The sequence below is a fragment of the Ptychodera flava genome (genome assembly GCF_041260155.1).
Source record: "Ptychodera flava strain L36383 chromosome 23 unlocalized genomic scaffold, AS_Pfla_20210202 Scaffold_24__1_contigs__length_23054250_pilon, whole genome shotgun sequence".
Lineage (NCBI taxonomy): Eukaryota > Metazoa > Hemichordata > Enteropneusta > Ptychoderidae > Ptychodera > Ptychodera flava.
In genome coordinates this window covers 8,630,972-8,653,960 of record NW_027248278.1, presented here as the reverse complement: position 1 = coordinate 8,653,960, position 22,989 = coordinate 8,630,972, and the positions used below count along the sequence as shown (strand labels likewise).

General features: G+C 37.4%; 1 protein-coding gene across 1 annotated transcript; it reads left to right on the top strand.

Moving 5' to 3' along the window:
* The first annotated feature begins 609 nt into the window (after window positions 1–609).
* LOC139124658 (NACHT, LRR and PYD domains-containing protein 6-like) lies at window positions 610–17,382 on the top strand. Its single transcript, XM_070690781.1, has 3 exons — window positions 610–731; window positions 8,260–8,478; window positions 12,424–17,382. The coding sequence occupies exons 1-3, from the start codon at window positions 662–664 to the stop codon at window positions 13,404–13,406; spliced, it is 1,272 nt and encodes a 423-aa protein (XP_070546882.1). The 5' UTR covers window positions 610–661; the 3' UTR covers window positions 13,407–17,382.
* Window positions 17,383–22,989: the final 5,607 nt, after the last annotated feature.

The window sequence follows — 22,989 nt, the reverse complement described above, 5'->3', positions numbered from 1 at the left end:
TTTGCAAATCCGGAGATTTTTTTGAAAACAAGTGTCTAAACTTGGCCCAAAAATGCTCCATTTTATTTTGTGGTTGATTATGATCTTTGTACAAATCACAATTTTCGTTTTAGTCGAAAAGTTACTGTGTTTACGATATTATTCATATTCATGGGCATGAAAACAAACCATTACTATGTATTTGTGGGCAGTCACGTGGTTCAGCTCGACCAATTAAAAGCTGGCATGGTAATATAATTAGTATTATTGGGTTTTCATGTAATCTATGATAAGGAATATAGCTTTCAAAGAATGCGTGACAATTAAATGCAACGACACTGTTCATTAACAGAATATGTCGGCAAATCAATTGTTGGATGACTCAACATGCTTTTAAAAGCAGAAAACCAACCTCTTTTTATACACAATGGACGGGCGACAAAATTCTGAACTTATGGGAATAGAAAAATATGTCACAAGTTCGCGTGGCCTCTAGGTGACCTCTGTAAATAGAACCGGAAGTGCTCTTTTTAGAGCGCACGAGTACCGTCAAGTGTGTCGGCGGACAGCTACAGTGACGTCATCCGTACGCCCACAGCAGCAGAGTTTTAACCAGCCCACCTTTATAGACACAACCAAATACCTGCCCGTACCAGACAAGGGCAAGGCATACACAACAGCGATGGCAAGCAAGCAAGGCTTCGACCCAGCCATCTCGTTTCTCGAAGGTTTGTCCAGAGAAATTACAGACGGTAAGTGACTATTGCGCAACTAAGGACAATTCTGTTTGATACTTGAGACTGTCTCCTACTATCTACACGTATCTGCGAGTATTGCAATGTTTTAATTGTTTTTCAGATTCTGACTGCAGATGTTGTTTGCTACTACGTCCATTAACTCCGCTTTCAGCCGCGCGGAGCTTATCAAATAGGCTGATTTTCTGTCGTCGTCGTCGTCGTCGTCCATCCGTCGTCCGTCAACAATTGTATTCTCCTCTAATAGTCCGGGGTCAATTGTCATTCCGTGTGTTTTTAGTGAAGATTTTTGCCAACCTAGCTCATCGATTTACTTAATGGCCAAGTTTTTCAAAAAAAATTGTTGGCATTTTTTTGACAACTCTGAAGGTCATTTCAAGGTCATTTCCTTAAAGTCGAGAAAATTTTGTTTTTCTTAGCCATGAACAGACTTTATGGCCAGTTTGCAACCATATTACCTTTGGAAACATGCATTTTGATGTGAATTATTCCTTACAATCATTAAAATTGAGGTTTTTTGAAAAAAAGGTTATTGTATTAAAAATACCTATAGAACTACTTTACCAAAGGTCAATTGAAGGTCAGTATGAAATTTCTTTTTAATTTTCGTAGAAATGCCTTCCATATCTTAAAACATCACAATGATTATCTTGCATACTATTTCAGATTCATAAAACTTATACAACATTCTCAGGAAGTCAGATGTCTAACATTTCCTGTCAAAGGTCAATGACTTTTAATGCCATAATCACTAATCTGAAGAAAGTTTTGTTATAAAAGTAATACGATCACACAGCAACTTCAAAACTTTGATAACTCTGCATGAGTGACTTTAAAAAAACCAGAAGATTTTCATGCTTAAGTTGTTAATCATTATCAAAATCATCAACAAAAGTGTCACTTATAGGAGGTGAACGGTTCGGACAATAATTTTCATCAGCCTCACAGTGACACATTTCCGTACATGTGATGTCATTGCATTCGTCTTGCAAGAGCAGATATTTGTTTTGTATATATTTTGTTTACAAGAATATCTGATCAAATGCACAACAGCTTCAGGGAAAGGAGGAAGCATGCTTACTATGGGTATGAATGTGTTTTCCTCCAGCTTCCATTGTTAGTTTGCTGGAGGTGGAAAGTCGGGCTAGGCGATGATATCATTTTCCATATCATTGTTTGATAATGGGCTCTGAGAATTGCTTGGATAAGACTGCCTTTGGTTGGTGTACTTCTTGAAAATGATATTGCTTTTCTCAAAATTTTGGCAGCTTTGAACAGTACTCTTACATTTTCCTCTATACTTTCCTCAGCAACTCCCTGTATTGCTGCATCTTTAGTAGCATTTAGCAAAGCCAATTCTGGTTCACTGTGTCGTGCAGATTTTCCAAATTCCACACTTTCATGTGATCAGTTATAATTTTCTTTAATTTCCTATTTCCAATTGATGGGTTCACAATTCCATGTTCCTTACGTATTGCCAAATATGAGTCATGTACTTCGCCCAGGTTTAAAACTGAACCTTCAGCTAAAGAATTTTCCAACAAGGAAACAATTGATATCTGCAGCAAGCATGGTGGTATTTATCATTGCCGACATTTGCAGATCCAGTCTCACACAATGTGTCTGCATTTGTGTTTAAATTTTGCAATCCAACATCTTTTGTGATTGATATTTAATGTCATGGCTTTAGCATCCTTTGGATATTTTGCACCACTGAGTCTGACTTTCAACAAGTCTGATTTTCCGTGGTTTACTGCTTTTTGTAGTTTTTTCCCAGCATTGAATGAAGAAACCTTATGGAGAGGACCCGAAGGAAATATATAGTGTTGACAGAAAAAACACATGTTTTTGTCGTATGTACTAGCTGATGATCTAGTGAAAACAACTTTAGGTTCAGATGAACCAGCACTTTACATGGTAGATGAGAGTAAAGTTGGTGTACAGGGTCGTCCACGAGCTAAACCTATTAATACATAGCTATCACCTTGCTCTTAAGCTTTTTCATGGCGCAATTTTGCTCACTGGAGTAGACCTTTATGGCAAGTATTTGCATAGCATTCCCTATGCCAGCTAGCACCACAATCTCGAAGGAAAGAGGAATCATCATCCCTGAGTCTTGAACATATTCTTGGAAAGACATCATCAAAAAATTCACCTCTCTGGTGAACAAACTCCAGCACTGTGTCATATTCAGTGGGATATGTGACACAAGCTCACCACTTGCTTCCTGACATATCAGGCATAACGTCCTCTTTTGGGAGGAATGAAATGCTTTTTACTGAAAGTTTTGACGAAGTTATTTGCATGCAATGTCAGTTATGTGAAATATGTATATGTGAAATGCAACCACTAAATGTCAAGATTCGGTGACAATAAAATATCGAGTAAATAGCCTTTGGATAACGTTTCTGAGAAACTACTAACACCGTATATGACTAATCTCGTCGTTTTTAACCCTAAATAATCTACAGACTTCCAGTGTCTCACAATAAAGGTTCAAGCCATTGTTCATGAATCATTTTTCGTACTCAGTATCAATATTTTAACAATGGGTGTCTTGGTTAGTACAGCATTGTGCGTACTGGAGTTGATTTTCAAAAGCCACAGGTAATAGCCTATATTTCTCAGCGCAGAGGCTTAGTTTTGATAAATTGCTTCTGCATGTAGCCTATGATTAGCAACAAGTCTCTCATCCCTGCTATTGTTAGGAAAAAATACAAATCGTTTTATATTACTATGGAGAGAGATGCGAGGAAAGGGGATGACTTCCTCTCACTACAAGCAGAGAGTCCACACTGCTAGCTGCATAGCAATCCTATCTACACTAGTGACATTCTGCACAGAGGTCTGGAATTTACAACCTACCAGAGTTGGTTATACTGCGGATGGCTTACGCTGAGATGCACGGAAATTTATGATGTAGTTGTCAAGCACAGTGCATATCAAAAACCGATCTGTGTCATTATTTAACGACTGATGCCGTATGTTGTGGGTTCGAATCCGATTGGAAACTATCCGTATTAACACAGTACATGGAAAAAGATGTACAACTGCAATACAAGCAAATCCTTGTAATTGCATATAAATCCATATAAAATGGTAAAAAAACAAAAACAATAAGGTTTTTAAAATCTATTATGAGCTGTGAAGTTCCCTTCCATCACTGAAGGTATTATAAAGTAATTTGGTCGATGAGTATAGCCATTTTGTACGCACTACAATGTTTAATCAATGGAATTTGTGGAGTAACGAATGACCTTGAATTTGACCTTGACAAAGTGGAAAGAAAAAATGCCAACAATGTTTTTTGGACTCTCAAGATATTAAGGAACAAAATGATATATGTTGACAAGAGTCTTCACGAAATGCACACGGAAGCCAAAATCATGACAAGTGACCCCGGACTATAAAGCGACATGTCCCATTGCTTTGAAATTTGATATGCCGTTCATTTGGGTGACCTCAGTTAGGTTTCTTCAAATCACGGTGAAATTTGCATATTTGTGTTATTGGGGTATCTTTTGTTGTTTTTGGTAAAAAACATCTTCTTCTCTGATATCCGATTGCTTTGAAATTTGATATGCAATTTACTCGGGGTGACCTGAGATAGATTTGTTCAAATCGTGGTTAAATTTGCATATCTGTATCTATAAGGCAATTTTGCCGTTTTGGTCAAAAAATTTCTTCTTAAAAAGGTACTACAGGTTAGATAGCTTTGATATTTGGTTGTACAGAAAATTTATATTTGTATTTTAAAGGCAATTTTTGTCATTTTTGGTCAAAGACTTTGTTTCACCAAAACCGCTTGTCTGACAGCTTTATTATTTGGTATACAGGCTAATAGGGATGAGCGAAATGTGACATATTCAAATTATATTAAAATCTACACTTTTGTAATTTTTGGGCATTTTTTGCAATTTTTGGTCGAAATGTTTTTTTTTCTCAAAAGTATTAGTCCGATAGCTTTGATATTGGGTATACAGGTTCCAACAGATGAACTTAATGTGATATATTAAAATGATTATGAAATCTGCAAATTTGTATTTTGGGGCAGTTTTGTCATTTTTGGTCAAAAAAAATTGTTTCTCAAAAACTGCTGGTCTGAAAGCTTTGATATTTGGTATACAGGTTCCGATGGGTTATTTTAATATAATATATTGGAAATATGATGACATCTGCAACGTTTTGGGGTAAATTTTGCCATTTTTGGTCTCAAAAAACTACTCGTCTGATAGCCTTGTCTTTGGGGATGATCTTAATCTGGTATAATCAAATTATGATGAAATCTTTAATTGTGTATTTCTGCAGCCATTATTGCCATTTTGTCAGGCCACTGAAATGAGCTATCAAAGATTTCCAACTTCTTCATCAACACATGTGTCACAGATAAGGAGTCCTCTGCATAACACAGTAGTCCTATATCGGCCATCAGTTCTACATAACTTGCAATCGCATCGCAATGTGGAAATGTAGCGTTTTAGACTGGCCTTAGTCGCTTGGCTCTTTTCGGTAGTAATTAGGGCCGTCGATAAATCATGCACACGGTAAATGCAACTAATTGCGTTTGGCCACACCCAAACGTACATATTCTCCAGTGGCTATAGCAAAATGCTACTTTGAAATCTTAGGCAAACATCAACATTTTGCACTTTTAAAACTTCCGTTTAGGGGAGGTTTGATGTAAATGAAGGAATTCCGTTTCTTGAACTTATGCGACAATCTGGGACGGTCCCTTAGTAGGCGGCACCTGTTACATCCTGATACCGCTTGATGTCCAGATGTTCCGCACACTGACACAGATATGCATGAACTTTGTGTAAAGAGAGAAGGCACAGCGTGATAGAACAAAGACACATCTCTTTTTATGTAGAACGTTCCGGGTTCAGTCAGGTATAGTTCATGGGAGCTTGTGTCCCAACTCAAGGTCACAGCAGAAGTGGAGTTATATTTATGATATCGTTGCTTGTAAACTGAGTTCAAACCGACTGTCCGCTTTCTGGTAAAATGTAATATAACGGCATAATAAGATAAAAAATGTAATTTATGCAGGATTTCAGTGTGCAAAGTACAGTTCTGAACGGAACAGTCAACTTATCGTCATCGTGTGGAGTGTTGCCATTATTCTCCTGGTCCTAATTTGTTGTTCATTTGTAGTTATTTCTGTTGATAGCTTGATTTTAGCTCCATCATCAAATACACCCTTCCATACATCCATACATCACTCCAGCCACCAAGCCATCCATCCATCCATCCATCCATCCATCCATCCATCCATACATCCATACATTCATACGTTCATCCGTCTATCTAGCCACCCATCCATCCATTCATCCATCTATCCATCCATCCATCTATCCATCCATTCATCCATCCATCTATTCATCCATCTATCTACCCACCCATCCACCCATCCATCCATCCATCCACCGGACGGTGAGAACTTTGCTTAACATGTACAATGCAGGGTTCGACGCACTTTTATATCCGTGTAATGGGCATTGCATCATGCTAGACGAGTATATATGCTCAATTACACCACGTCGGAGATTATGTGCTCGCAATACTGGTTACCTAGCAACCGTCTATGTAAATCTGACAAAGCAGGAAGTTTATGTTTTAAAAATATAAGAAGTAAGTCAACTACAGATATAAGAATCAGTTAACCACATCTAAAAGGAGATGGTTCAATTTTTGCATATTACCTGCAGGTAAACTGATCTGAAACTTAAATCAGAGAGGACATTGAAAGCCACTGCTACATATAACCTTGGAGATACACTTCCGTGACCTTTGTCTCGAAACATAATTCCAGCGAATGCAGGAAACTACCGTACCTTTGCTGGGTCAGTCTCTTTTGCACTTTGATGTTTGCCGAACGCATTAACTGTCATGTAGATATGACGTCACATGTTGATGACGTATCTGATATCAAAGAGTAATTCCTAATGATTTTTTTAGCTTTTAAAGGAAAGTAAGGAGCACTTCCAGGAACGGCATATGATGGCGACATATGGCATTTTCTTGGATATCTATTGGCAGTTTTGCCAGTTATGTTACATAAATGCATTATTCAATATGCCAGTTATGTTACATAAAAGAATTATTAAATATAGACTGAACGGCAGTCTTTTCACCACAATGTCAAATTCTAATGGATAAAAAAATGGCTAAAAAGGCTCAAGCTTGTGAAGTGGAAATCCTTCACTGAAGATCACAATATCATGCAAAATCACTTTTTGAAATGTAGGACTCCAGCTTATCCCAATGAAATCGATATGAAAGTCTGCATGAATTGTGAAAAAGGTACTGAGCCAAATGTTATGATTCAGATGTCACGCTGCAACTGGTGATAACACACGTTGTGCAGGAAATGGCATGAACATTTCCTCTTAGACAGTCAAGAAAACACATAAAGTTAGCTTTACTTTGTCATATATCTTTTCTAAACTTTGTAAAATTTAGAACCAATTGAGATTAGAGATGCTATCAATTAATTAATTAATTATTGTAGTATATACAGCTGCATATTAACAGATATAGGCAAGTGGAAATTAAACACTATTTTCGTGATTAACACAAAGTTTCTACTGAAGATTTGCATCACTTACAGGCCTACGTTTTGAGAATTATCGGTCACATGAAACTCTTTCAAGAGTTATTAGTCATAAGATAATTTACTGAGAAACACCACACGCTCAGAACTTTACCAAGAGGAGAACCATGTGATCTGTGGGAAGGGGTGGGAGGAAATATGGTGTCAACAATTTTTCTGTCCATCATGGTAGGAATTTCTTTCCAAAGTGTACTTCAGTGTTTCTTCTTAATGTATAGTTAATCGACTGCAACTTTCTGTTTTAAAGCAAAATTAATGTTTTTTGTTCCTTTGGTGATTTGCAAATTTTTATTTCTGAAATCCTCATGTACCTTCCCCGAGCAAATTCACCCTGTGCCCCATAGAAAGCCTGTCCACATGAATTTAATGTACATGCCAACCACAATGAATAACTTTGCAACAACATCATCTACTTTTCAAAATGCCCCAAATCTTGGAGAAGCCCCCAAGTTCAAAAAGGAGACCTGTACTGGAAATTCCAGTTTGGAATTTGCATTTTGTAAATTCCAATTTGGAACCATCCCATTCCTAAATGAAACCGTTTCATTCCAATTTTTGAACCATTCCTTTTTGGAATGGTTCCAGAACTTCAGTTCCATTCCATTTCATGTTCCTCGAATGGATAGTCGCATCGGCCTCATTATCTGCCTTTTATTGCAAACAAGGTCTTTTTTATCCAGTAAAACTAATTGAAAGTTTTAGTTATGTTACTTTTAACTTTTAATCACTCACTTCTTTGGAAATCGTGGCCATTTTGTAAGAATTTATGAAAAAGGTGTGGAATACAATTTTTCTGGCTAATGATGAAGAACTAATTGTCATTGATGAACCATTTAACACCCTTCTGTAAGGCTGTGACTTGGTTATTCATGTTTTCGCTTTAAATAATGAAATCTTTCTTCTTTTTTGTAGATGAATTAAAATGTTTGAAGCGTCAGTGCCAGTCAACTGGATTGGTACCACCTGGTGGCGAAACTGAGAAAGGTTCGGCGGGTGACCTTTTCATGGAATTGTATCGGAAAGGGTTGACGTCGCCTGGCAACCATGACATTTTCATCAGTTTGCTCAGGGCTATTCCGAGAGAAGATTTGATCACGAGATACTGCCGCTTCTCTGAAGGACAAAGTTTAGGTAATTTTTTTCAGTGATAGCTATTGTTTATTTTACACATGATTGTGGAGTGACCGTGTTTTATAGTGGGTAACAACCTGATTTTGCTCGCCTGGCTGAGGCATCTAAATTACGACTGCTATTGCTCGTAGTCTGGTCCCCTTTCCCATTTATACCGATGGCTGCGCTGCTTACAAAAATAGGGTCAGGTATGGGCTGGATGTGGACCACCATTTTAGTCAGGATTTTGACTGCATATTAATGAGCACAATCACCTAACGATAACATGTAATCAACACATTTGAATAGTGGCAAGCTTGGAAATAGTAGACGACGAAAAGTCCAACATTGAAATTATTTGCATGAATTCACTTTTAAGTCTCTGACTCTACTTCTATGATGCCATTTAGTGGTGAACTGACGAATGTCGTCTATGGGTTTTAAGCAACTATAGACTATAATCTATAAAATAGACTATAAGCTATAGACTAATCTATAGCAGCTATTAGGATGGGTATCCGTCTGGCATCCTGCGTCAGTCTGCCTGCCTGCCTGCCTGCCTGCCTGTCTGTCTGTCTGTCTGTCTGTCTGTCTGTCTGTCTGTATGTATGTATGTATGTATGTATGTATGTATGTATGTATGTATGTATGTATGTATGTATGTATGTATGTATGTGAGGATGCCCGTCCATTCAAGAGCCTACAGAGTTGATATTTGTGTAGATGCAACATATGAATATGGTAAACTATCTTTTATTTTCTTTTGATTTTGTAAATATGCAAAATAGCTCGAAGAAGCCAGTTTTGGTAAACAAGTCTTCCTCAAAACCGCTGGTCAGACAGCTTTGATATTTGGTATACAGTCCCTTGGGATAACTTTGCTCAATGACAGATTTGTTCAAACTGTGATGAAAATATGCAAGTATGTATTTTTAAGGCAATTATTGTCATTATTGGTCGAAAAATCTTATTGTTCAAAGCCGTTTGTCAGACAGTTTTAATATTTGGCGTACTCCGGCGCGCAGGCATTACCTCATTGAAAATTTGAGGCAATTTTTGCCATTTTTAGTCAAAAATTCTCCTTCAAAAGTTATGGTCAGACAGGTTTAACATATGATGTACATGTGCTTCCCACAAATTATGCCCATATCTGTATTTTTTGGCCATTTTTGTCAACTTGGTCAGTTTTTTCTTCAAACCGCTATGCAGACGGCTTTGATATTTGGTATACAAGTCCTGTAGGATTGCCGTGGTGAGATAATTCCATATAATTAGGAAATATACAATTCGGTGCTTTTTTGGTAATTTTTGCCAATTTTGATAAAAAGACTTCTTCTCAAATACCGCTTGTCGGATTGCTTTGCAGTTTAGTATACAAGTCAGTATGGAGGACCTAAGCCGATACTTTGTTCACACCTTGCAAGACATTTTAGAAACTGTTAAAGTAATGTATACTACATCATATTTTGTATCAATTAGTAGTAAAAATTGATCAAGGAAACAAATCTCAGGCTATACTTTATATAGTGGACCGACTTAAATATTTAATGGAGGAAACCCAAATTCTGATGATTAATTTCGATCCGCATGAATTCCATATGGCAAGATGCACCCTACCGGGAATACAGACTCCGGTATTATTGTCTAAGTTCCAATCATAGTGTTAAATCAACGTACAAACAGCTGTTTCGTCATTAATTGATTCAGGTAATCATCACAGCATGGGGGCAGGCCAAGTGCAACTCATACACGGGATGAATAAGATGAAAGGATGATATCACATCATTCAAATACACAAACTGAATAAAATACAATTTCGACTACCTATCCCTCTGACACTGTATAGATTTTCTCCTTCCAAGGTTCAAATTTACATGTATCATTGATCATTGGACACATGAATCGTAGTTTTTTGCTCTCAATCACAACTTTCAACTTACTCGGACAATATTGACGTCCTTTATATTTTGCCTGCAGTATTTGTCAAAAATAATTGTACATTTTTATTTAATCCCAACATGTATTCACATTTAATGTTACACATACTTCTTACACAACTGGGAAATAATTGAAAGCTTTCTGTTTTACACTGATGTCTAAATTTGGAAATTAATGAAGCTGTAGTTAGTTTCATTCTAATGAGTTTATTCTGTTTATATTTATAGTTAATATTGCAAATTTTTGCCTGGTTTGTCGGTGTAGTACGAAACTGATTAAATTACCCAAATATTTCAAGTTTAGACAACCACATTTTTACTGTCGATCACTAAATTGAAAACTGGTCGTTAAAATGGATTAATGTCTAAAAATTGAAAGTTCAAACTCTTTGCAAACACACAACACTTTTCTTCACGTCCCTTGTTGAAACATATATTTTAAGGGTTTTAGCTAACTGACTGCTATGCCAGGTGAATTAGTATCGTAGATATTGCGAGTTCAAACTCCGCAAAATGTGGTGCATCCAGTAAACCTGCGTCATATTGATGACATTTACCATGTTGTTCATACAGAGATGTACCATCACCGAAAAGCATTTACATTATCAAATTATTGTTATTTTGTATGTTTAATGAATCATCGACACAGAAACCGCTTTTTTTAATAGATCTTTAATGTTTGAAGATGTTTTATCACACTACCTGTACAATTGTCTACCTAGTGTGAGAGATAGATGGCAAAGACACTATAGGCATAGTTGGCAGTTTTCTTTGCAGGTCATTGTCGGATGTTTGTGTATATAGGGTGGCTGTGAGTATGAGCCATACTGAAACAATTCTTCTTCCATAAGAATATTTCTAAAGGACCTCTTCACACTCTATATCTGGCGCGACTATTATGCTATGTACGTCCTCTGTACCACTCATGCCTGCACTAGCTGCAGGGATATTGGCCCTATGTTTTTCAAACATTAAATACTCGACTATCGCTACTTTCGCCTGTACATCAGTGACTCAAACACGAGTGGTTTTCCGTTTTCATTCAATGTCGACATTGGTTGCTTGGTTCGGGAAACCATTGAGATTAAATTACTGCATCATTTGGTAAATGAAATCTAAATCCGAAGCACAGTAAGGGACTATGTTTGAAGGTAGCCTAAGTTTGAAATAAATTCGATGCAATCCCTGCGCTCGTACTATTGACCAATGATAGCCATGCTTACAATAGCCCATACCTGACCCTATTTTCGTAAGCAGCCCAGCCAGCGGTAGAAATGGGAGCAGGGGACAAGACATCTTTTGCTAGCTGTTTGAGGCGTCGCCGCTGGTGGCGCTCTTATTGGGCAAAGCAAATTCTAGCGCAGGTACAATTCGAGGTATTGCAAACTGGATCGCGTGACAAGCTTACAATAAATGTATACTAACGGCCATTTCCAGACAGCTCCTATTGACCTCCACACTATGAACCAGAAAAAAAGTCGATTGATATGTATACTTAATGCCACAAGTACAATTTAAACGAACATTGTAAGCATTAAGAAGTTATTCAATCAACCTATGAACCCTGTATCTATATCTGATGTCAACCTACGGGTTTTAGTGATATATATTTTACAAGGTTTCTGGTCCGTGCCAGAAATAACTTCATCAAAACATTTACATATTATTTCCTGAAGGCTTTTGTTAGATTTGTCATAAGCAAATCGATTGGCCACTCATTCTTTGCGTGTAACACTAACCGTAGAGATGTATCAAATTTGGTAACATCACTGCTTTTGGTTTGTGAGTCCTATTGTACAACCTGTGTTGTATCTTTTCTCCATAGATTTTTGCATTATTTTGTGATCTTCATTGAAAATATATTAATCCTAGTTTTCAGCGACATTCACAAATGATCCATGAACCGACCATGTCTTTTAAATGAAACTTTGTAATATGCGATGCATTGCTTCTTTACAACTTGACCGTGCGCGCTATCTTCTTAAATTATTATCGGTCAATCTTCTTTTTTTCTTGATTTCGTCACCAGGACAAACGAAGCACCCATCCTTCATCGTCGGCAAAGTGGCAGACTTTCTGCGTACATTTTACAGATCCCATCTGTCTGAAATACAACCGTTACCATGGTGCCATGACTTCTTCCTCCCACTCAACGACGTGTATACCAACCTGCAGTTTTCGGAAAAGGACCGTAGGGGACGCTCGTCAGATTCATTTCGATTACAGGTTTCTCAGCTCTTCGAGAATATAATGGACAGTGCTCGTTTGCCCCGGCGGGTGAGAGTTGAGGGCCCCCCTGGTATTGGGAAGAGTACATTTTGCCACAAGGTTCTATATGAATGGGCTTGTGGGAAATTGCCGCAATTTAGTGCCGCTTTTCTTATAGAAATGAGAGATTATAGTGGAGACATCGCCGATGCAATTATAGAGCAGCTCCCAGAGGAATACCAAATTATGTTCAGTAAAGATGAGTTATGGGATCAGCTTTTGCGAGATTCCTGTGACCTTTTATTTGTCCTGGACGGACTAGATGAAATAGATCGTGAGGCTTTTGAAAATAGCGATTTAGATAATCTGATTCAGGGCAAAACCATGTACGGAAGCACCGTAATTGTGACATCGCGCCCTCATGAGTTCGACGCGATCTTGAAATTTTGTCACCCGAACTTAAAAATTACAGGATACTCATCGAAGGACAGGAACAATTTTATCGTTAATTATTTCGTAAACAGAGTGGACATAGGGGATAAATTGGTCAAAGAAATCCAATCGAAGCGCGTATTGTCAGAAATCTGTCAAACTCCTTTGAACACGATTTTGCTATGTGTTCTTTTGGAGGAAAACGCTGAAAAATTGCCGGACACAGTCACTGAACTGTACGCTAGCTTGGTATTGTCAATCACAAAAAACTACAGCACTACTCGCAAAGGTGTCGAAATCGACGGCGATCAACTCCGGGTGATATCTCCAGCAAACTCTGCAAACTCGGAGAGTATGCCTGGCAGGGTCTAAGGGAAAACAGATTGATATTTCGGCAATCAGAAATTTCTCCCGAAGAATTACTACTGACTGGATTCTTGGCCAAAAACGTTGGGGTGTCCAGAATCAAGCGTTCCAAAACATGCAACTTCCTTCACAAAACATTCCAAGAATATTTCGCCGGCCTCTATATTAGTTCAAAGCTTAATGATACCGAGGCTGTAGGGTCTGATTTTCATGATATTGTCGAGAAAGAATTGTATACAGTCGGTTTGTTTGTGTGTGGTTTACTGGGAAAAGAGGCTAAGTTGCTTGTCAAGGAATTTTCCAAAAAGCTCGAGAACAAATCAGATGAGGAGAACTTCGAATTGCTGCTTCAACAGTGTCTGTTATATGTACGTGAGAGTGGTGGCCACGAAGCTGTGGCATCGATTGTCGCCTCCGAGTTGCCAACGGAATTGAGTCTAAAATCCATTCGCGAAGGCTGCACCTTAGTAAGTCAGGGCCCCTACGATAGAAAACAGCCATTTAGCGTTTACCTTGACAATCAAACAATAAGTGGTTTCTGCTCTGTGTTAAAAAACAGTCATTTTGACAGCGAAAATAAAAAAGGCGCTCAATATCTGATTCTGAGCGATAAGTTGCAGAATAACCACTTCTCGGATGTTCTCAGAAACTTGTCGGAAAACTCGTCCATTGAAATTTTAAACGTCGATATTCATCGCGGCCTCCAAACTGCTGACTTGTCCTCGGCGATCGAACGATGCGCCAACATTAAAACTGTTATGCTAAATTCAGCTTGTTCTCGTTCTGAGACCGACGACCAACACTGGGATATATTATGCTCTACGGTAGCAGGGCTATTCGAAGGTCTGAACTCTAATCAAAGCCGTGAGAAGTTTCGCCTCATAATAAACATATCAGTTATGATATCCCGGCCCCCATCCCAAACTTGTCCCTTGCTTCACTGAAAGATTCGAAACTTTCAGAGTTAGAAATAGAAATTGTGCCACTGTGCTTTTTGGATCAGGCGTTTTTGACAGTATTGGCGGACTTTTAAAGAACAATACCAGTTTAACAAAGTTTTCCTTCGTGGCGCACGTTGCCTTCCCATTAGAAGACGTCGATTTTACTCCTATCAGAGATGCACTTCAGCATAACATGACTTTAAAATGTTTCACGTTCTGGATCGTTAGTACGAACGGGTCGCCAGGCTGTAGGGCGTACGCGTGTTGCCCGGATGTAACACCGCTGTTCCAAGCTCTAGACTCGAATACAACCATTCGGGAGCTAAGTTTTACAATAAGTGAGCCATGTTACGGAATCTGTGACATTCTTAGGCGAAACAGCACCCTCACCGATCTGACTCTCTTCTTTTCGAATGATGTAGGTGATTTAGCAGTGAATGTTTTATGGGCCCTGATTGGACATAAGACACTACAAACACTGTACATACTATATGGTGGGTCTATGAGCAATGAGGTTTTAAACTGTCTATCCTGTGCTGTCGGTTGCAACTACGGTGGCTCCCTTCAGATTGTACGATGGAAAACTCTCAATCCCACGACTGTGCATGTCAACGCTAGATCTCTCGAGACTTTGTGTGATTCACTCAAAGTGAACAAGACTTTGCGAGAGTTACTTGTTCCACCAATAGCGTGTAAGGAAAATGAGTATCCAGACCTTTCCGGCCTCATCCTCAAAATTAAAGAATCAAAGAACCGACATCTGACAGATTTTGAGCTCTCGCTAAGCCCCAAAACCCCCCTGAAAAACGAACACAGTCATTCCCATCCCCAAGATGCACGATGAAAATATATGGAGGCAACCCATCGAAAGGGCCGGCTTTCATCATAGAGGATGGACATATGCTTGAGAACGAGGCTGTTTTAGATTCTATGTCAGAAACAGAAAGAAATGAAGTCCTCAATGGCATAAAGAAATTCCTCGACGGTCCATACAAATTTTTTACCATTCCACAAAACATCCTAAAGAAATATTTTTAATTTGATTTGCTTGGCTGGTATCAAACTATGACTTTAATAGTTTTAATATTTCATGTAATTAGTATGCATCACCGAATACAAAATGGCTATAATCAGAAATATTTCGTAACGAGATTGTTCCTAGTCTCTGCTTTCGAGAGATGGCGTCCGAAGGTGAAGTATCGCTCTTATTCAGTATTCTTGGAGTCGACAACAAAGTGAGTCGGTGGCACACTGTGCTTTAGTTATTTTCGTCTTCGTGTCCGCGCGCGTTTTCGTGTACGCGTTGATACGGCAGTCACTGACAATTACTATTTGACAGAATATGCAACTTTTACAGTGTTCACCTATTACAATAATAGCTTGCATTTTCACGAAATTACTTTTTTTTGTAATTAAGATAAAACTTACATATGTGTGGTTTTGAGATTATTGTTTCTGTATTTTTTCACAAGAATTTTAAATTTTTGTCAAATAGCCATTAAATTAGTTTTTTTTTGATTTTCAATAATTTTCCCGTCGTCGTAGGTTGATTAGCATTTGAGATATTGGTCGTCTGGACTTTTTGACGACTCTGTTCAGAATTATCCACATGATAACGACGCTGGCTTAATGTAAAATGCTGGAGACACACAAAGTATGTTGGTCAGTTCTTCATTTAGCTTACAACTTTTATTTATGCAGAGCAACTGCTGTTGCAGATGTATTTTTTATAAATTTTCTCATTTTTAGACATATTTTGTACATTTTATTCTTTGATTCACAGTTTATGCCCTTTTAAATCATTTATGTCAAAGCGCTATGGCCACAGATCCTTTGTAAATTTTTACCAACAAAGAAAAAAAACTGTTGAAGTCGAGGATTCTCTCATAGAGATTATGAACTTTGAACTCAAGGTAAAATGAAATAAACAGATTCTATGATCTACACAAAAGTGATAACGAAGTTCATATTCTCAGAAATAGGACATAATAATCGTTATTATCATGTTTATGGTGCCATGCTTCAGTTTTACGACCAGGGTATTTGTTTTAAATATTACTTGTAATTTTACACGGCAAGCATGGGTTGGTTTGGCTCATCATCTTAGCAAGATAAAGCACCATGATGTAAAATTGCAACTACAGCTCGATATCTTAGGATTCTTGTACAGATTTACCCTCACTTGACAATATCTATCGCCAGCGTGTAGCTAACAGGGCCTCATACATTATCGATGACGACACTCATCCAGCTCAAGACTTCTTGGAATTATTCCCATCTGGCAGGCGCTACCGGTCTTTTAAAGTAAATACCGCACGTTTTTGCGATAGTATTTATCCACGTGCTGTAAAGTCTATCACATCGCAACCTTTACTTTGCACTTGTATTTTATTTCGGACCACCTGTATCCATGCGATTTTATATTCTTTATTTTTCCTCGTGTCTCTTGGTGTTATTTTGTTGCTTTTATTGTCCGTTTTTTTAAGTATTGTTGTGTTGTTTTTTGTGACGACAGCAAGACAATTTCCTAATAATGTACAACGTACATAATAGCAATAAAGTAATCAAATCGTATCGCATCTTTGATACTGCCGTGTCGCCTACTTTTGGAATTGATGCGATGAGGTATTGTGATCAACAAAGCGGAGAAACCCATAAGAAGTTAGGCTAGTATGCGAAGGGTTTATTGGCTTGATATTACCATCCAGTAACTTGCCCAGCAAGATCGTATTCTACTCTTTCTCGTAAAGGTCTCCCTTTTAAAAGGGAAATGATTGGTTCGTATTTAATTAAAGCAAATTTGTAACATTCCTCGATGGTTTCTTTAGATATACACTTTCTACTTAAGGAAATATATCTCTTGTAAGATTAAAGTTTGTTGAATCACATAGATGCATAGCGTGATCGGTAGCTTTTATCACAGATATTTCTAATTCGCTATGATAATAACAAGATTTACAACGTTTTCAAATTTCTTTGATTTAAATGATATCCTCTGATCACATCTGCAAAATTTAACTCAACTGGCATTTGTAACATCTTAGTCATTATTTCCTCTGTAAAAATGCATACATTGTTTGCGACAAAGTATATATAACAAAATGTCTTGGCATTTTGGCATTTTATTTATACACATACACGCATATATATATATATATATATATATATATATATATATATATATATATATATATATATATATATATACTCTATAGTTCCACCTCAGCCCAATCGATTGTATTATCTTTACAACTTAAAATAAGCCATATTTTCATGTCTTTTAATTTTGTTATGAATATTTAACGAATATTATTACAATTAATTGATGCACATAATTTGTCAAGGTCTCTATGATACTCTCGCAAAATGGGGAAATACCTGTCACCGTTTTCAGAACCCCCATTAATTGAGCACATTTGTCAATTTAAAATATCTTCAAGCTCTCTTATTTCTGTGAAATCATGAATAAAGAAACAGTTTAAGCCGGTAATGAGAAAAGGTAGGTTTTACGTTTTTGAAATGTCTTTGTTTAACAGGTTAGTTGATATCTTCCTAGATATCATCAATTTCATATAATATGTCTTTTTCCAAAGTTCGAGCGGTTTTACACTCACAAAACGTATATAAATATGTAATCATACTGTATGTATTTACCTATGAATGGTTATGTATGTACATGCAACTATATGTTTCTATATCTTGAAGGTAGTAACTGTTATTTAAATGTGTCGAGTTGTTTTTTATGCCAGTGAATTTTGCAATGTTCTTTTTATTTTTTTAAGTGATTAGTGTCCCTATCAATCTTCAAGTGGTTCAGAGGCTCGCCCATGATATCTGTACAGTTTTGTAACATGTACTTTTATTTAATTGCAAATGTATATAACTGTTTAGTTGCTGTTATTGGAATGGTGATGTTAAATATACATCCCCGCAGATACATACATAAAAACCAGACATACATCCATACATATATGAACACACAACACGACTGGAACAAATCAGGGAGAATGGTTTCTGTAGTTTTCAAATTTCTCAAAAGCGTTGGGTGCCCTCTGGCTTAATGTTACAATCGGCCTATTACAAATTACTCATAAAAACAAGTGCATTGCTTAAAGAGCAAAGCACATTAACGTACATTTTCAGATTAAACTGACATAAGTTTACCATCCAATATGAACCATTCGTCTGATGATCGCTACAGAGAGCACATGTAGCGTGAAACTCTGAGTAACGCCTAATCAATATTTACCGTATATATGAAAATATATATATATATATATATATATATATATATATATATATATATATATATATATATATATATATATTATATATTGTCATATATTCCCCAACGTATACAGATGCCCTCGTGGCAAAATCACACTGCTCGATTTTGACAGAAATCTGAAATATATCTAGTACACTCGCATATTGTTATGAGCAAGACCTGTAAAAGGTTTATCAAATTTTTGTCTTCAATAAAATTATATCATATTTGTGTGCAAATCAGCAATTGGCTGACATGCTACTGCTAAATATCTTTCGAGACTGTCAATATCTTGGTATCATTCATATATTTGGCAACTTTCATCAAATTTGTTCAAATCCTTGCAGATTTAATTGGGTCTGGATGTTAAAAGTAATGGCAATGTAGCAATACAACTGGTTTGACAAAAGAGGATATTTGCATGATTGCATATAAATGTACTTAATCATGAAAGTTCATTGAATATGGAAATAAGCAATTTCATTGGCATGAAACTGCTAAACGACCATTTGTTTCGTGTGTGTATAATCAATGTCAATAAGAAGATTCAAAGATTTGATGCATTCATCCTGAGAATATATGAGTTTTTAGTAATTGATTTCACAAACGAGCATTCATAGTGCATGTCTCTTACACTAACCATATCCTGACATTACCCAACGGGATCCATGTATTATGGATTTGATTTCGATTGCGCAATGTCGCATCAAAAGACAGACGCACATTTACAAACTGACAGGCAGATAAACAAACTCAAACAAACACAGAGTTAAACACGACAATAGCTCTCTTGAGAGAATATTGTGAACAAAAAAAGAAATGAGTTATGATAGGACAGGGTTTGTCTTTGTTCAAGAGAAAGAGAGTTTGGATAGTAACTTCAGTGTCGGCAATGCAATATTTTTGTTGCGATATCGCTTCAATCAAAACATTCTCTGGTCGTATAGGAATAAAAGTAAAATTTAATTACAATGTGAAAATATATTTGCTGTGAATCAATTTTGTCTTATAGATTGAAAAGCCCTATATTTTAATGAAGTTTTAAGTTAGTGTTTGTCTATCCCTGGGGTAGTTTACATCAGCAAAATGATAAATAAGCCACTTGAAAGAATATGTAATTTACTGTTCTTCCTTTGGGAAGAATTTCTAAGTCCGTAAGTTTCTGAATTCGCCTCAAACTTCGTCAAATGAATCGGCTAACGTTTATCATAAACGTTCAATTTATTGATCCTTTTGGTACTGTCGGTGTCGTCACATGAACAAGTATTACATCATACTCTTTGAAAACCCTATGAGTATAGGGTCAGTAGCGGTAACTATTGTCGCCTACAGTCTTTTGTTCATTTCCAAAATGATTGTTAAGATATACAGTTTTAAGCTTGTCAACTCACCCTTTACATGTAAGGATGGAATTGTAGTAGTTGACAAGTGAATACCGGTCCGGACTAGAATTCAAATGTAAACAAGAACTGCATTTTAAATTTACACATACATGTAAACACTGTGTTGACATATTATGAATTTGGGTTTCATGTGATGAAGTAGAACTTGGTGACAAGAACTTAAGATTGACCTACAACACAACATCGTAATAATTCACCAAACGTTACCAGTACCTGTCCTTTAACAGTTTCGCTGTGAAGTCAAGGTCATCGGCTTCAGTCCTGGGACTCGGTGTTGTAGGTAGACATGGACGTACGTTGTGAAGACTTACGTAAATAATTTCTTGTCACAGAATATTGTGTCGAGGAAGGTGAAAAACGAGTCAATGATGTGCGAAAGACATAGCAAAGTCGAACAATGTGAAGGATCGGCCTGCGCATGCGAATGCCTACGTTAACCCATAGAGGACAATGGTTACCAATTATGTCACGTAGCGTTGTTGAGTGGAGGGGTAGCTGCTATTAGTCCTATATGGCTAATATTTGATACGTGCGCTCTGGGGTAGAACGTTTGAGTAGAAGAGACGACCACAGATACACAGAAATACTCAAAGTCGTCGAACTTTATTGGCTGAGTAACACAAGTTACACGGTACATTTCTATGACTTTGTCAGTCTAACAATAGTCGTCAGGTCACGTTCGTCTGTCGTTTTGGGGGTCTCCCAGGTTCTCCCGAAAACATCTCCAAATCGATCTCCTAAAGTTATCCGTCTAACACACTAAAATACACTGAGTATATTGAGTGAGGATCTGTATATTGTCATGACTTTAGTACGCGCCGTCGAACAAGTGTTAACAGCCCCTCTGGTGACTCGCTGAGCCTAGCGAACGGGCGCTAGTATGAACTGAGGCGTAGCAGGCGAGGGGCTGTGAGAGAGTCTGGGGAAAGTCGTGGTTGATAGAACCTCAGGGAAAATGAAGCGCCCAACTTAGAGGGTTACAATGTCCAAAGATATAAATGATGTAATTTGCTTGCACGACAGTTTTGAGTTGAGCTTCGTTGCCACACACGCATATCTGATCAAAAGATAGCGCTGCGTTTTATGCCTCATGGGTAATTTCAGCGATGGCCTAATGGGTAATTTCAGCGATGGCCTCATGGGTAATTTCAGCGATGGCCTCATGGGTAATTTCAGCGATGGGGGAGAGGGCAGTGGGGAGCTTGAACTGCTGAAGGAAGTGGGCCTATTTTCCGCGTGTGCAAGATTCCAAAATTTTAGGTCAAGGTCAAAAAATATGTAAGGGCCTTCGAAACAAGTGACGATTTTGTAAAATGGTGACCGGATTTATCAGTTGGCGGTATCTGGAACTAATTCTGTAGAATTACAATTTCTTCATTAGCCAGCAGAATGTTCTCTTTGAGCGAATGCCTTTGTCCGACTTGGTTAACTATAGTGCCGCTGACAGCACGCGATTGCGCAATTCTGGATATCTGAAACATTTCACGTATTTTGGTTTCCTTGTAATTTAAATTGTGTAATAAAATAGTGTATGATTACAAATTATGTCCTCATACAAGGAACGATAATATGGGGTTACATTGTTCTTTACCAGCGCCGCATTTTGAAGAAACCGCCATATTTGGTTAAATTGAATTGACAAGTGCTAAAATAATCTGAACAGAACTGTGACGATTATGATGAAAAAAATGCGGACTCATCTTATCTTTTCAACGTTTCCACTTATTGCAAATATTTACACAATGACGTACCACTCCTGACCCATAACGAACTAATATCATTTGATAAGAGACAATAAGGAACTTCAGTAATTTATGACATTATTACTATGAAAATCAATGATTGATAATAATATTTTGTGTAAAATCTCACGTTGTATATGACAAAAAATCTATGCACCATTGGTGATCACTGAGTTTTGAAAGGTTTACTCTATTGATGATGTATTGACGACGAATAAAACTGTTATTTTACAGAGAAAGGCCATCCTAATCTTTCTGATATTACACCGAACGGGACACAGAACAATTTTCTCACTGACCTGTGTCTTATGATTGACTGCAAGAGGACGCCAGTGATATAATTTTTCTACGCTAGAGTTCTTCCACAGTCAAATGAGCTGTAAAATTGCCTAGCTTTGACAGAAAAGCAATACTTGACGCCAGACGTACGTTTTGAGTAAAACCCTAGTAGAGTGCAGGAGGTTCGTCAGAGCTTTTCTTAAGAATCTAAAGTATGAGGATGAGTATATATGAAGCAAAAAAATATTGTCAATTTTTCTACATATACTGTATTTTTAAATGAGAGATAAATTTCATAAGCAGTATTAAGTTTTTTTACTTAAATCTATTTTTATCCCTAATAACATGAGATTTCCAGCCTGGCCAAATCTGTGGCCCTTCACCCTTTAAGTGAACTATCGCTAACATACTAAACATTGGATTTTTTGCCTTTTGATAATATATATATTAGGGGTTTTCATATCATCTAACTGTCGACAAAATTATAATTTATGGGAATAATAAAAAAATATGTCACAAGTTCGCTTGACCCCTAAGTGACGTTTGTGAATAGAACCAGAAGTGTTCGTTTGAGAGCGCACGGGTGACAGTCTCGGTCGGGTGTGGTCTGCATATTTTATCGCAGCAGACAGCTACGGTGACGTCATGTACATAAGCACAAACCTACTCGTTACCAGAGATGGGCTACACATAAGTTGCAACGATGGCAAGCAAGCAAGGCTTCGATCCAGTCGTCTAGTTTCTCGAATGTCTGTCCAGAGAAATTACAGACGGTAAGTGACCATTGCGCAACTCAGGACAAATCTGTTGATTTTCTAGACTGACTCCTCCTATCTACACGCACTGCGAGCATGGCAATGTGGTTCAGAGTCCGACATCATATACAGTTTTGCTCCTGTTTCATTCTATTTGACTTGCAATGACATCTGTATTAAGCGAAGCGGTGCGGAAACGCAG

What these genes read in the sequence shown, in the direction of transcription:
- LOC139124658 (XM_070690781.1), top strand. Translation starts at nt 662, where the DNA reads ATGGCAAGCAAGCAAGGCTTCGACCCAGCCATCTCGTTTCTCGAAGGT. An exon ending in GTCCAGAGAAATTACAGACG is followed by an intron (nt 732 to 8,259) that starts GTAAGTGACTAT and finishes TCTTTTTTGTAG; the next exon opens with ATGAATTAAAATGTTTGAAG. An exon ending in CTCTGAAGGACAAAGTTTAG is followed by an intron (nt 8,479 to 12,423) that starts GTAATTTTTTTC and finishes TTTCGTCACCAG; the next exon opens with GACAAACGAAGCACCCATCC.